At 32.5% G+C, this 15513-nt stretch overlaps 2 protein-coding genes across 5 annotated transcripts; one reads left to right on the top strand and one right to left on the bottom strand.

Annotated features, from left to right (window-relative positions):
- Nucleotides 1-1790: 1790 nt before the first annotated feature.
- LOC140664629 (uncharacterized) lies at nt 1791-7350 on the bottom strand. Of its 4 annotated transcripts, none has more exons than XM_072889886.1 (7): nt 7164-7350; nt 6092-6225; nt 5100-5518; nt 3935-4017; nt 3144-3377; nt 2394-2537; nt 1791-2250 (listed from the first exon to the last, which is right to left on the bottom strand). In XM_072889886.1, exons 3-7 carry the CDS (start codon nt 5251-5253, stop codon nt 2083-2085), a joined length of 783 nt encoding a protein of 260 aa, XP_072745987.1. In that variant the 5' UTR covers nt 5254-5518; nt 6092-6225; nt 7164-7350; the 3' UTR covers nt 1791-2082. The 4 variants fall into 4 exon arrangements, with proteins under 4 accessions (XP_072745987.1, XP_072745985.1, XP_072745984.1 ...); XM_072889884.1 differs by lacking the exon at nt 7164-7350 and adding an exon at nt 6290-6751; XM_072889883.1 differs by lacking the exon at nt 6092-6225 and having other exon boundaries at nt 7077-7350.
- Nucleotides 7351-7375: 25 nt separating this feature from the next.
- Trpl (transient receptor potential-like) lies at nt 7376-15333 on the top strand. Its single transcript, XM_072889877.1, has 17 exons — nt 7376-7881; nt 8212-8434; nt 9840-10037; nt 10159-10348; nt 10427-10612; nt 10731-10921; nt 11072-11250; nt 11350-11634; nt 11796-11986; nt 12369-12451; nt 12584-12705; nt 12776-12963; nt 13213-13403; nt 13564-13763; nt 13888-14187; nt 14390-14528; nt 14749-15333. Exons 1-17 carry the CDS (start codon nt 7708-7710, stop codon nt 15207-15209), a joined length of 3501 nt encoding a protein of 1166 aa, XP_072745978.1. The 5' UTR covers nt 7376-7707; the 3' UTR covers nt 15210-15333.
- The last annotated feature ends 180 nt before the right edge of the window (nt 15334-15513 follow it).

Raw genomic sequence — 15513 nt, 5'->3', positions numbered from 1 at the left:
ATACAATCTTCGCAAGACTCATTGTCAGCAGTATTCGCGACGGATGGACAAATTGTGTACTGACTTCATTATATGCGACGTTTCTTTACGTTCGTTCTTATTAACACGTGACATGGTAAAATTCAGGTACAAGAACTTCATAAAAGCCACCGGATGAAACATTTCACTTTCCTTCTGACATGGCGAATCTGAAATCTTCCCTGATGTAATATTAGAAATATCATGCAAAATAACGAGATTATTAATTTTTTTCTTCATTTTTATTTAATCTTTCTATAGCTGTTTTATTTCAACTCTAACATCCTATAAAATATTTAGATAGAACTACAATTTCTAGCAAAATACATAATAAATAACTTTTTAAAAACAATAAATGCATTAATATTGCATCTGCATAAGAAAATTGTTTAAAATAAATATGATATTTAAATTTTATATACATTAATTATTCTTGTTGATAATATACATATTCCGTTGTTTATCATACAATCAAGGAATTGCGATCAACTTAGGGAATAATTGCATCAAGAGCTGCAGGTAAATTTGCGTAAGCGTTAAGGATAAACGCTAAACCAATCACTGCGTGTAATACCAGCAGATCGACTGCACACAGAGTAATCGATTGCCAGAGTAAGTTTGATCGTCGGGTAAATTCACCAGAAAATAGAGTCATCAAGCACAATCGCGCTTTGTGATCAATTCCCTCGGTAATATACCAATCTTACAGCAGGATTATATACTATACGTTCTGGATACTCCGTCAATACTGTTATATATTAATTATGGAAACACCACATATTACGTGAAGCAATAACATATATTCACACAAGGTTTATAACGACAATAATTTGCATTTAATACAACAATTTCATTGTATTTTTTTATAAGAGCGTAAATCTTGTAACACATAAATAATACCTTTTTTTTAATAATTATTATATAATTATTTTATCTTATAATATATAAACTTGTATCAAAACTATTATCATTTTGTATTCCATACATTACTGAATGTGTAGCATATAAATTGCGACAAACTTATTCATAATTTTTATTAATCACTTAACTTGTGTATAGTCATCTAATTAAATTTATTACTAATATTTTTTATGTTAATTAACCCTCATTTGAATATCCGTCTACTTTAATCGAAAGGCAAGTTTCCACGTGAAATGTGATCTCACAGAAGGTTTATACATTAACTTGAGACAAAAAGATTTTTTTGCAGGCTACATCCAGTCTATATAAATGCTTTTGATAAGCACTATTAAAAATATAATTTTCTAGTTTTTAATTAGTTTTAATTAAAATAACGTTACAATTGTTTGTAAAGATATGGTGTTAAACATATCTTTGATAAAATAGAAATATGAGAAAATAGAAATATAGTTTCGTGTCGTTAAAGAAACAGAAGACTCGCAAAGTCGCCTCGATACCATACATCTGCATCAGAATGCACGAGTTTTATTTGTGCACAATACTAACGCGCATCGGAGCGCGACTAATTTTACGCTCTTTTATAAGATTTGTACTTTTCCCAACGATTGTCGCGATAAAATAAATCACAACATTACATTCAAAACGCCTTCGAACACTCTTGCCTTCTAGATAAACGACATTTATTGAAGACATTTTTACTTACATTTTATACTATGTTATATATTTAATATATTAGTATCTTTAAGCTATTGCCTCATTGCTTATCGGTATTTTTACTGATAAAAATAATTATATATTTAATTTATAATTTATGTAAATTTATATATACTATAATACATAAGATATATAATTTAATAAATTAAAATGTACGTACGTATTAAATAAAATAAAGCTAATTTATTATAATAATTATATAAAATCCCTACAGGCAAATTCATATATTACTTTCTTAATGACAAAAATAAAATAATTGTTATTATAATTTTTAAGCTTAACGCATCTGATACATGCCACTCAATATTACTCCAAACATACAGCTTCGATTTGATCATAAAATTTGTATTAAAATAAATATAAGCGAAATACGTTCGATAATGTAATGTATGTAAGAATAAGTTTCGTATTGTTTTCCGTCGTTCCAAATCAATGATGATTTGATTTAGAAAATTTGTTCCCTGATGCGTGACCGCCTTTGTGGCCATGCCTCTCGTGATGCTCATGATGATGCTCGTGTCCCTCAGCTGATTTGTGACCCTTCTTCTCGTTTTGATGGTGGCCTCCCTCATGTTTCTTCTCCGCACCGTGATGTCCCTGAATTCAAAAAAATAAAATTATGATTTTAGAATAAGCCGATGTAAAAAACGTAAATGTTTTAGTAATAAAGTAAATCAATTTATTTAATAATTAATCATCAAATAATTTTTAATAATTATCAAATTATTTTTAATTATTACCTCGTGATGTCCCGCATGCAGATAGCCTTTCTTTTCATGGCCACCCTTCTTGCCCTCATGTTCTTCGTGCCAACCACCATGCTTTTCGCTACCTCCATCGTCATGAAATTCATCATAAAAATCATGTTTCTTCTCGTACTCGTCCTTAAAAAGCATCGATTTATATATTAATTCAGGAAATTAAAAAAAATATATCCGAGAAAATTTAACGTATAAGTGTTATCGCATATAAATTAATAATTAGATATTATTTTTTTTCCTTCTATAAAAACGCACAAATTTTTTTAATAAAATTTATATTTACTAAAAAGTTATATTTAATAAAGCGTTGAAAAGAAATTTAATTACAATGTTATTGAAATATCGATGAAAAAATTGCACCGACTATCTTAATAAAGTCAGTACAATTTGTCAGGAATAATTTACATAATTAATATACATAGTAACGAAAGTGTTAAAATTATATCAGATACAAGATATATTACATCATATATATAAGATTACATCCCATGTATAGAAGCCAAGAGAGTCGTTCTGAATAACAACAGAAGCCCTATATATACTTGATCTTGTAATTTTGAAAAGCTTTAACTTTCTACCCAAGTATTTACTGCGTCTTTCGGTATTACGAGAAAACCGCGATCAACGGGTCTTTTAAATTACAACACGCGAGTGTCTTATATCGTTAGAATGAAATTAATTTTGTCCAAGATGATGTCCAAAACAGACATCAAAAGACATGATCCGTACCTTCTTGAAGACGCTGTGTTCTCCTTTCGTACTGTATCCCTTCTGATGTTTACCCTCTTCGCCGAATTTCGCGTCCTTCTCTCCTTCTTCGCCTTGATGCTCCTCACCATAATGACCAGCCTCTTCGTGCTTTTTCTTCTCTTCACCATTCTCCTCATCATACTCGTGCTTGGTCTTCTTATTGTCGTGATGACCCTGATCGCTTTTCTCAAACTCGTGGAAAACCTTGTAACCCTTTTCCCCCCCGTTCACAAGATATATCTTATTAGAAAATTTATATAACAATTTTCTACATAAACGAAGAATCGCGCATTATGGATTGCCGTTAAGGATCGATCCGTTAATAACGGGACATTGAGAAAAAACGAGAGGCATTTATCTTGCGGAATACAGAGAGCTCAAGCCTCCGTTTTATGAAAAAGCGGCATTATTAGAACGTCAATTTCAACACAAAGAAATAAAATCTTCGCTCAGTTTCAGGATAATGAGAAAGATTCGCAGAAACATAAAGCGGTTGATGCTGAGGACATTCGACACAAAGAGATAAAGTACTTTAATAGTTGCACGCGGAATATACCGAGAGGCCTGTCTCGTTCCAAGAGAACGATATTCGTACAAAAACGACCGTGTAATAAATAGTCCCAAGGGGTAGCGCAGGAAAGAGAAAGGAGAGGCTCCTATATTACGGACGATAAAAGAAAAGGAAGAAATCATCTACGACGTCGATGACAACGTCATCTGCGTCTGAACGTCAATGGACGTTGAAAGAACGAGGAACGTTGTTGTTATACCTTGTCGCCTTTGTGACCATGTGAGTCGTGGTGATCCTCTTCGTGTTTCGAACCGCCACCCTCCTCGCGATGTTTGTCGCCACCTGTGTTCGAATAAAATGTCAATAAAGCTGTCAACGTAAAAGGTGTAAAGGCCACTTATTTAACGAGCCTCTCGATTTACATCGAAGAGAAGATCATTTACTTTAAGAAGTGTAATGCTTTCTTTCTATTGTGCGACCTTCGCTTCTACGGAATAATTCAAAAAGACAGCTATTTATATTTGAAGATATTATTCGTCTCTTTAGGCTCTTGACATCGACGCGAATAATCGGAGATGAAATTAGCTACTTTGCTTGTTTGACGACAAGTAAAAGTATTATCAATTGTGCTTCGCATAACAAGATTACGCGAGAGAATCTTTCAATCCTTTTCCTTTCTTATATTGTAAATAAATTTTAGCCTGTTATTCTACAAATACAATCTATAAACTATAAAAAATTTTGTAAACCAAAAACGCAAAAACTAATTGACAGAATTATTTAAACCTTAGAGTAAAAGAAAAAAAAAATAAAAATGAATTCGAAGGAGCGAGATAAGAAGACAAAATTAGAAATTAAATACAGCAAAGCGCACGTGTCGTTTAAAATAATATCGCATATGTTCAAATATGCTTCTAATACTCTAGCATGTATAAATTAGCACGATCGATGGCAAATCTGTATAATCCAGCAAAAGCTCCGTTCTCGCGATTGAATTTCCGCTCATCAATGTCAAAAACGACTATCTCAATCATATTTCCGTCGTATAAAAGAGAATATGACATATATGTAAATATCTATAAATTATGTATAAATGTTATTTATATTGGAGTTTATAAATAAATAGTTTATTAAATTATACACTTTATATAATAAAAAATTCTTTACTAACGCACATAATTGTTTACATACGTAAATCAATTTTACTGAAAACTGTCAAAAATTTACAAAGCTAATATGGGGCAATTAACTGTAAGAGTATATGTAATTCTTAAAGTTAATGTGTATTTGATATTTATTTTATAATATTTCTTTATATTAAATATAATAATCTAAATAAATAATCTCGTTTACGCGGCAATTAATTTTTTATTATTTTTAATAAAAAGTCTTTTGATGTGTCCTTACAAATAAAAATAACATACCTCCGTGATTCGTAGCCTCCGCGTCTAGATCCTTCAAGTACCGGAAATTGGCCGGTGCTCTACGTTCCTTTTTAATCGCCGGCGAACCATTGAGAAGGGCTACTAGAGTCAACAGTAACCACAATATCCTTAAAGCTCGAATACGGGATGTCATTTCGGTAAGTTGCGTGGAAAAGGAAATACGTTCGGAAGACAAGACGAGACACTGAAATGCGCTCACAACTGCCACTTCGATTTATTGCACGGATATTTCCTCTCGTCGCCCTTTTTTTCCTCGTCGTCGTCAGTCAACTGATCATGTTTTTCCTACAGCTCGTTGAAAGGACTTCCTTCTTCCGTAGGATGACGGCGTAGAAAAGCGAGGCGTCTTCTTATTTTGTCGTCAAAACTTTCACCTGTCTCGTTCGTTCTTCGAGACGCTATTTATAATTTACAGATGTTATTTAAGATAAAGTAAAATTGCGAGCGATATCTGTTTTCTGTCATTGACACTTTGATTTCTAATTTAGAGCACGGTGCTCTTTTAATTTGTAAATTACAATTAGCAAATTTATATTTGTATTTTCTTAATTTGCTTTTAACTTCTTTTGATGCAATTTTGACTTGAAATTATAAGAGCACATATTCAAATTATATATATGTATAATTTAATGAGAGATACGCATATTTTAATCTCGTAATTTATAGAATACATAACATAAACGTCTATTATTGATAAATTTTTGTATTTTGAACCATGAAAATGTTTTTTATTTTTGTCATAAAAATTCTTAATAATCCTTAAATAATTATAAAAATTATTTTTAACAATTGTTGAGCAATAAAATAACTGTCGTCGCTTTTTTCTTTTTTTTTTATCTGTTTCAAATACAGTAAATGTTTTGTAAAACTTGCATGCATGCCACACAAACAAAAAAACGACGAGAGTATAAAGTATAAACGAATAACGAATAAACGAAATAGCGACAACAAGATAAACGAAAGTAGCTTGCCAAAGGATGTAGGTGGCTCATGATTGATGGACACCAAATCCTTTACATTGAGCCACTGAACAAGCATCAAGCGCAACCGTGACCGAGAAAACGGAGCCACCACGCAAACACCCTTTCTTTTCTATTCTTTTTTCCTGAAATGTTTATCTCGTCATAATGCAACCCTCGATATTCCATCCACCGCATTGCTTCACTTACGTCATCGTTGTTACTATCATCATGGAAAAGCCAATGAGCTATAGCTCTGTGACAGAAGTTTTAATACGGATTCCGCGTAATGAATCTCTCTGTCATGTAATTAGGCTTATTAATCCGCGTGTAGGATCGTTAAGCGTTCTACCATTAATTTATATTAATAAGCTGTTGTTGGGCAACTGTTTCTCAACATTATGGTTTGCTTTGCAACTCGAATGTTTTCCCAATACGACCACGTCGAATGTGTCACGTCAATAGCGGATCAAATATTTGTGCAATGTTCGCGGTATTCTCCGCTGTTTCTCGCCATCTATACGATTTCAATGTCGATGCGAACCGTATTTTAACAGTTTATAACAACCAGATTTTAATACCCTTTGAATTCTATTTTATTAATACCGTATTCAACAGCTTATAGAAATTTCAGAACTATGCGAAATAAAATGCAGAATAAAATTCTCAAATGTTTTCATTATATAATTTCTTTGAAATTTACATTATTATTCTATACAAAAATACCGAAATTTTATAAATAATTAACGATTGATAATATAAGAGATATAAAATAAATTAAATTATATTTTTCAAAATTTCAAACTTTTAAGTAGAAAATTCTTATAAAATTTTAATTTAAAAAGTCAAGAATATGTATTATATGTTAAAAAATTTTTTAAATGTAAAATATCAATCTCTCTTAATATTAGCGTAATAAAAAATTTCCAAATCGATTAAAGAAATATTACAATAATTAAGAGAGAAGATATGTAATATTTTCTCTCGAAATACATACTGGATTATATTAATCGCAATATAGGGTTGTCGTTTCATATCAAAGCCATCGGAATATTATATAACTATATGTATAATGCACAGGTACATTAATTATATTCGGCTTAGCTGTCACGATCGCCGCGGCTGGCGATCTGTCCGCTTCGCGTCGGCTTTCCCTCGTTTTGACGATCCAGTCGCGTTTTTATTCCAAGTGCAATCCGTTAGATAGTCTAACAAGATATAGGTAAATAAATTATTCACAAGTGCACAATCACAGGTAATAGTGGCTGCGGCGACTGCCCCAAGATGCCTCACCCGTTCGCAGAATGGATAAACAGGATCTGGGTTAATACGCGTAATTTGATTTTCATCATCCCCTATATAACAGATGTCACGAGCTACGCTTGCACGAAGACAGAACAATAGTTCAAGAGTGTAACTATCGTTTCTTTTCGCCCGAGAAAATCGCCTTTCCCTTCAAAGGGATTTCCGTCTTTGTTTTTCTCGAAGTTTTTTTTTCGGTATTTCAATGTCATGGTCACGGTGTATAGGTGAAAGAAAGAAAAATAATTTCCAATGGTTGTTTGTGAACGACTTGGATTGGAAAGTGGAGATAATTGTTACCAAAATAACAAGATAAACTTCGCAAAATGAGCCACACGAAGATCGAGAAGGATATGGAGGCCACGACTCAGGGCACGGACGATTATGTGCTTCACCTTCCACGTCCACTTAATCTCGAAGAAAAAAAGTATCTATTGGCTGTGGAAAGAGGTGACCTGCCCAATGTGAAAAGGCTTTTACAACTTGCAAATAAGGGCAAAGTAAACATAAATTCCGATTCAAGCGAAATCAATGCGAAAGCAAAACTAATTTCTAAACGAAAAATGTCACTATAAATTTGAAAAGTGTATATCAAATTTTTTTTTAAACGTAAAGATCTTTATACTTTAATAAGAAAGACAATTTCTTTCCAAACAGAAAACAATAATGTTAAAATTATATTTTTTTAATTAAATTTTGATCAATGTTAAAATTATATACGTATCTAAGACTGAAGCGTAAAAAACAGTTTGCAGATGAAAATTGTAACACAAATTCTGTGAAATGAGGCCTGTGAGACCTTTCGCGACATATGTGTTCAATCATTTTAGGGAAAGTCGCTGGACATGAATTGTATGGACAGTCTGGGTCGCGGTGCTTTGACGTTGGCGTTAGAAGCGGAAAATTTAGAAATGGTCGAGTTGCTTATTGTGATGGGAGTGGAGACCAAGGACGCCCTGCTCCACGCCATCGATCAAGAATTTGTAGAAGCGGTCGAGTTGCTACTAGAACATGAAGAACTTCTTACGGTGAATCAAATAACCGAGCAAGATGGTGAGTTAAATCGATATTCTCAAAAATTTAATACATACACATAATATATCTACATATAAATCAATCTCTCGCAATTGAAAAAAAATTGTAATTATTCATTTTTAAAAAAAAGTATTGTTACAGTATTGTTACAAGTCGTTTAAGCAGTTAGTTCTTCCTCTTCAGGATAAAATAAACCTTCTATATACTGAGACCTTCCAACAATGCTGTACTTGTTGGAAGGATTATATTATATAATTTTGTAACAAAACATATATTATAATTTGTATTTCATTTTACAAGTGAGAGATTTTATACAGCTATATTTCATTTTAATATAAGTATAAATACATATAAGTTAAAATTAAAAATAAATATTCGCAGATTATAATATTCGAGAAAATAATAATATAAAAATTTGCCGATTGTTTATACGATAGATTTGGAAAACGAATTTTCACAATAAACAGTAGAATGTTATATCATAAAAATGAGTGCTAAATATTCAACATAAATTAACACAGACTTCTATTATATATATTTTTATATATACATATACATGTATATATAAATCTATGTAAATTAATTCATTGTTGTGTAAATTAATTCACTGCATTTTGTATTTTGGATTTCGATTAATTATTAATTAAACAATTGCAGTCTTATTTTACTTTTTATTACTTTAATTTATTTAAATTAATTACTTTAATTGATCTTTGATTAATAATTTATATTACGATTTTAATTCGAATGATAAATTTAGATTGACGAAAAGTTTAAAACATTGAATAAAATAACCTTGATTCCTATTAACAGAATTAGAAAAATAATTTATCGATAATATGTCAAACAAGAATTAAATTTTATTATTATAAGTTCTTATTTGAAATAAATAAATCGTAATTAAATTAAACGAATCTATTGCTTCGAAAAGTCAACGTTACGTTATTACATTTTTATCGAAAATCAATCAATTGGTTGTAATAATTGTTGCAAATTATCAAAGCCTTTCATTACATTAATCACTTGATTCTCAATTCCTCTTACTGCGCGTTCTCAATCCGAACAATAAATTACATTTAAATTAATGAAAAATTTTTTAAGTATTGAAGTACCATTGAAAACATAATTATTCCTCGAAAATAAATCACAACAAAACAATAATTTATAATTTTTATCTTTTTTTATCTTTTTATCATTTTTTATTCTTATTTGGACTAATGAATAATATAACATGAAATAAACATGCGTCGAAAATAATTCGATGAATTCAATTATTCGAGTTTATAATTATTACAAATGACGATTAATCAATTTTTTATATAAACAACATGTAAATGTACATATTTAGAATTGAATCATTAATCGATAAACAAATTTTTTATTGAATTGAAATGAACCTTTATACTCGTGTTCCGAATTGCAGGTGAGAAGGAGATTATCCACAGTTGGCAGAAGGTTGATCCAGCATCGGCTAGATACCCAATGGACATGACACCCTTGGTGCTCGCGGCACAACGTAATAATTATGAAATTTTGAAGCTTCTCCTGGACAGAGGAGCCACTTTACCGATGCCGCATGATGTAAGATGCAGCTGCGAAAATTGCCTTCAAGCAACTGCAAGTGAGCGAGAGATGCTGACAACTTTATTTCGTTAACGAAAAATCGTTGAAAATGCATAATTTATTGATAGAAAATACGATAGAATTCTCTCTTTATGAATTTACTCTTGAAACTCTTTTAGGCGATCCATTAAGATTGTCATCTACCAGGATGACCGAATACAAAGCTCTAGCGAGTCCTAGCTTAATAGCTCTGAGCTCTATGGATCCTCTAATGACAGCTTTTCAATTGAGCTGGGAACTCAGGGAATTGGCGATATCAGAGCCGGAAAGTAGAGGCGAATATATGAAACTACGACGACAAGTAGAAAAGCAAGTTTCTCATTACAAAGAATGTTATGCAGATATATTTTGATGCGTTGATATAATTGTAATCTTGTTTCGAAATAGATTCGCCGTCGATTTGTTGCAACATGTTCGAACCACCACGGAACTGGACACCATCCTAAATTATGATCCTAAGGAAGAGAATGCCGATCTCAGCAAGCAATTGGCTCGACTGGAGCAGGCAATAGAATATAAGCAAAAAAGATTCGTTTCGCATTCTCACGTTCAACAACTCTTGGCAGCGATTTGGTAAGAATGTTACAGTATTAAATGATGAAAATTTATTAATTATACCAATTACACCGAGCGTAAAAATATTATCAAATTTTTTTAACTAACATTAAGTTAATTTAAATATGAATCAAAGGTACGAAGGTGTTCCTGGATTTCGAAGAATGTCAACCATGCAGAGAGTCGGTATTCTTATGAAGACGGCAGTTTTATTTCCATTTTATTGTATGATGTACTATCTGATGCCCCAGTCAAAAACTGGACAACTTGTGCGAAGACCTTTCATGAAATTTTTAGTTCACGCATCGTCCTATTTATTCTTTTTGTGTAAGCTCAATTTATTTTAGCTTTAGAATACAAATTACAAATAAAAGAGAAAAAAGTAATTTTAGAAATCTGCATTGATATCCGTAAAAATAATAAAAGCAATACCATTACTTAATTAATTGATTGACATTACAATGAATGCGTTTATAGTTATACTCATGCTGGTATCACAGCGTGCGGAAGTGCAAATAGTTAGACTTCTGGGCACTCAGGAAATGAAGAGAAATCTCGAAGCTTATTTAGCCCGACAAAGAGGCGCAGCTCCTACTCCTCTGGAAGGTATCGTCGTGCTATACGTTTCTGGATTCATATGGGAAGAGATAAGAGAGGTAGGCATATATGTGATAAACAACGCTTTAATTCTTTTTTTTGTATTTTCTATGTGTAAGTCTTTCTGTGTAAACTTACGCAACTTGTCAAATTTCAAGGTGTACATGAACGGCTTAAAGTCCTATTTACGGGACATGTGGAATTTTATCGACTGCACGAGAAACATGCTCTACCTGGTGACCGGTATTCTCAGACTGGCGGCTTATCTTCAACAACGCGCCGAGATAGGAATGGATCCGTCCGCCGCGCTGATAACGCGAGAGAACTGGGGCGATTTCGATCCGCAACTAATTGCGGAGGGTCTTTTTGCCGCGGCGAATGTTTTCAGTGCCTTGAAACTTGTCCATCTTTTCAGCATCAATCCGCATCTGGGGCCGCTTCAGGTATCATATTTGTCAAAAATCTTCTTTCTTTAATAAGTATAAAAAAAGTATAATAAAGTATAAAAAATTGTACGATATTTATTTATTTATTTTTTTGGGGGGGGAATTCTTTTTACCGTAATGATATTAAATTTATAATATTAATTGTGATTTCTGTTTAGATATCGTTGGGCAGAATGGTGATCGACATTGTAAAGTTTTTTTTCATCTACACCTTAGTGTTATTCGCCTTCGCCTGCGGTTTGAATCAGTTACTGTGGTATTTTGCAGAGTTAGACAGAAACAAGTGTTACAGCGGAATGTTAGATCCCTCGTGGGATCCCGGTAGTGACGCCTGCTTAAGGTGGAGAAGGTGAATGGAATAATCGAATTGCTAAATAAGAGATGTGTTCATTTCCGCCTTTTCAAGACATATATCTCCTGTACGCACACGTGTGCGCATTTGTGTCACCTAATAATTATGAAAAAATAAACAGATCGGGCATCCCTTTTTTAAATCCGTAATATTGAGTACTGCATTATTTATTAAGGCAATGGCTTTCGCAATACAAGTAATATATGACTTTGCTAGGAACATGTATACATTTTCTGAACAAATATCTTTTAAGAAGAGTAATTTTTCTTAATTATTTTTTTAATATCTAATCTTAACAATTATTATAATATTAATAATTATTTTAATTTTTAATACTTATTACATTATTTTAAATATAATCTTCATTAAATATTTTTAGATTTAGCAATTTGTTCGAGTCTTGTCAGAGTCTCTTCTGGGCCAGTTTCGGTATGATTGGCATCGAAAGTTTCGAACTCACTGGTATGTCCATTCATATAATTCAAATACATATACACAAAAATAATTGTTATTCTTGTCATAAAATTTTTTACGTCTTTATCTCATCCGCCAACATTCATTGCATTTTGTAGACATCAACGTTATTATTTTCAGGAATCAAGTCGTATACTCGATTCTGGGGCCTGTTGATGTTTGGATCGTATTCCGTCATCAACGTGATTGTCCTGCTAAATCTACTGATAGCCATGATGAGCAACAGCTACGCTGTCATCGAGGTAAGTCTCTGACTCGAATGAAATATTCGTGATCTGAATGATCTCGTTACCGGAAATATTGACGCGATAGGAACATTCTGACACGGAGTGGAAATTTGCGCGAACAAAATTATGGATGAGCTACTTCGAGGAGAGCGGAACTCTTCCGCCGCCCTTCAATATGTTTCCACCACCGAAGCTGCTTTTCCGATTCCTTGGCTTTCAAAAGAAATCTATCGGTAGACGTTGCAGTCAACGTCGACGTGCACGCGAATACAAGTGAGATATCTTAATAGTTTGAAAAAATAACTAAAATAATATATAATACAGAAGCAAAATTTACTTTTTCATATTAACTAATATTAGTATAAATACTAGTAATTAATAACTAGTTAATATTACTAGTTAATATTTAGGTAATAATTAATTGATTATTAATCTGCAGACAATGTGTCGACGATAAAAGCATGTTTAATTATATATACGTATGTTGCTGTTAATATGTACACATATATATTTATTATGTAGATATGGAGCTGTTATGAGAGCTTTGATATGGCGTTACATTGTAAACGCGCACAGCGAGCATGAAATGGAACCTGTCACTGAAGATGACGTTCACGAACTTAAGACTGACCTGTCATCCTGGAGATGCGAACTTTTAGACATCTTGCACAGAAATGGCATGGACATTGGCGATGTCGATAAAAGAGAAAAAAGTAAATATTCTTGTGTAATAGTGATATTTTCCAACTAAATATCCACCGCTAATAATAAACGACACCATATAGAAACAAAATTAAAATTTTTCTTGCAAAAATTTCAATATAAAACTATATTCAATATTAAAACTCATACGCTTTTGCTTTTCTTATCTAGCTGTGCTGGGAAAGAAGATGAAGATCTGGGAGCGAAGGCTCATGAAAGACTTCCAAGTAGCAGGTCCAGTGAATCCAGCTGAGAGCGATCTTCAAGAAGAAATGGTTCTTCAACAACGCGAAGACGAAAACAATGTTGAAAGATGGAAAAGGATCGCTAGATTAGCTGTATTAACTTCGGCCGAACGTCGTTGGACTCAGGTGCATCAAAGATCTCTTTATTTTGTAATAATATAAAAAAATTTAGGGCAATAAGGGTAAATTAGGCTGCTAGTAAATTAGCAATTCTAGGATAATAAACTTTCCGTCACACGCGACTTTATAGGTCGTAAAAAGCGCAGTTAAAAGCTCACAAATCGGCAAGAGCACCAGCAAGACTTCCTTGCAAAATCAGCAAAGCCTGAAGAGAGCGATGGAGCAGGCGAAACGTCTGACACAAAAGAGTCCACTGTCACCAATCGTCCCGGTCGAATTACCCGAAACTACAGCGGCGACGATCCTACATGTCCTGCACGACATCGTCGAGACCGATGATGTTAAATCTCCGGCGATCAAGACTTCGGAAAGCACTATGGAACCATTTAGAAACGGAATCGGTTCTCAACCATTTGACTCCATTCTTCAGGTACCAAATGAATAATTTACACATTCAAAGCGTTATTCTACGATTATTTATAATTTAATTTCTTCCTGAGCACAAGCTAAAGAGAAAAGATTAGCTCTAAGAGTTTTAAAACATTTTAAATTCAATTTAATATAATAAAATACTATATTAATTATTCACAATAAAAATTGAGATATTTATTACAAATATATTTTTTATACAGCCTAAATCTACATCCTCGGTTGCTTTCGTTAGCGAAACAACTGCGAAAGCTGCAACACCATTGTTACCGCTTTGCACATCACCACCACGAGTGATCAAGAGGAAGGCACCTACTCAATCGAATACTCAGTCATCAACCGGTAATTTTTTTACAGAATTTAAACGTATGAATTGCATTACATGAATATTATTAATTATGAAGCGATCATAACATACAATGTAAAAATTATTATCAAACATGTATCGCATTAATATATATTATTTATATATTATTTTTAATTATGACATTAATTTATGTAATATTATACTGATATATAGATAGTCTTATTATTTTTATTTTCTCTTTTTATCTCTTATTAGGACAACCGTCAACTTCTACTCAATCCATATTTACTACTGGTCCAACTGCCTCCACTACGTCTGTAACTACTATCGCTGCATCAATTACTGCAACTACGACTACTATTACTACTACGTCTAGTGCAACAATTATTCCTGCCACTGCAAAGACCGTTACTGCTGCTAAACCCACTACCTCCACAACCACTTGTTCCATTGCCAAACCTGTCGTTACTTCTGCTACTACAAAATCCACCCCTACTGCTACTTCTACCGTGACAAAAACTACTTCTAGCCCTTCCACAAGTACAACCTTTAGCATCAAAGATGGAAACAGCTCAGTCAGAGCACGACCAAAAGCTGCATACAGCCCTAAACTTTCGATTCCGTTGACGGTTACCTCGGATAACAAAGATAGTGATAGAGAGAAACTCGTAGCTATTACACCGCGCAGTAAATCTTCGAAAGGAGGATGGCTTTAAATCTAAAGCGAAGGATTATATTAATCGATTGAAACGACATAATTAATGAAATTCTATTACATTTTACATAATTCATGATGAGAAAATTGTTTGTACGTTGTACAAAAATAAAATTTAAAAATGTTATTTTGATTTTTTTTTTGTATTAAAGTTGAAAATAATATAGAAACCCACTTCCAGACCCACTCTTTATATCTTAAAAAAATATATACATTTATTATTTAATCTCTATTTAATTTTTATTTCTCTATACATACATATATTAAATGTCAAAACTCCAAAAATAATTTGAGTTATAGAAGAT

Source organism: Anoplolepis gracilipes, chromosome 4 (genome assembly GCF_047496725.1).
Source record: "Anoplolepis gracilipes chromosome 4, ASM4749672v1, whole genome shotgun sequence".
Lineage (NCBI taxonomy): Eukaryota > Metazoa > Arthropoda > Insecta > Hymenoptera > Formicidae > Anoplolepis > Anoplolepis gracilipes.
This window is presented reverse-complemented; position numbering and strand designations above follow the sequence as displayed.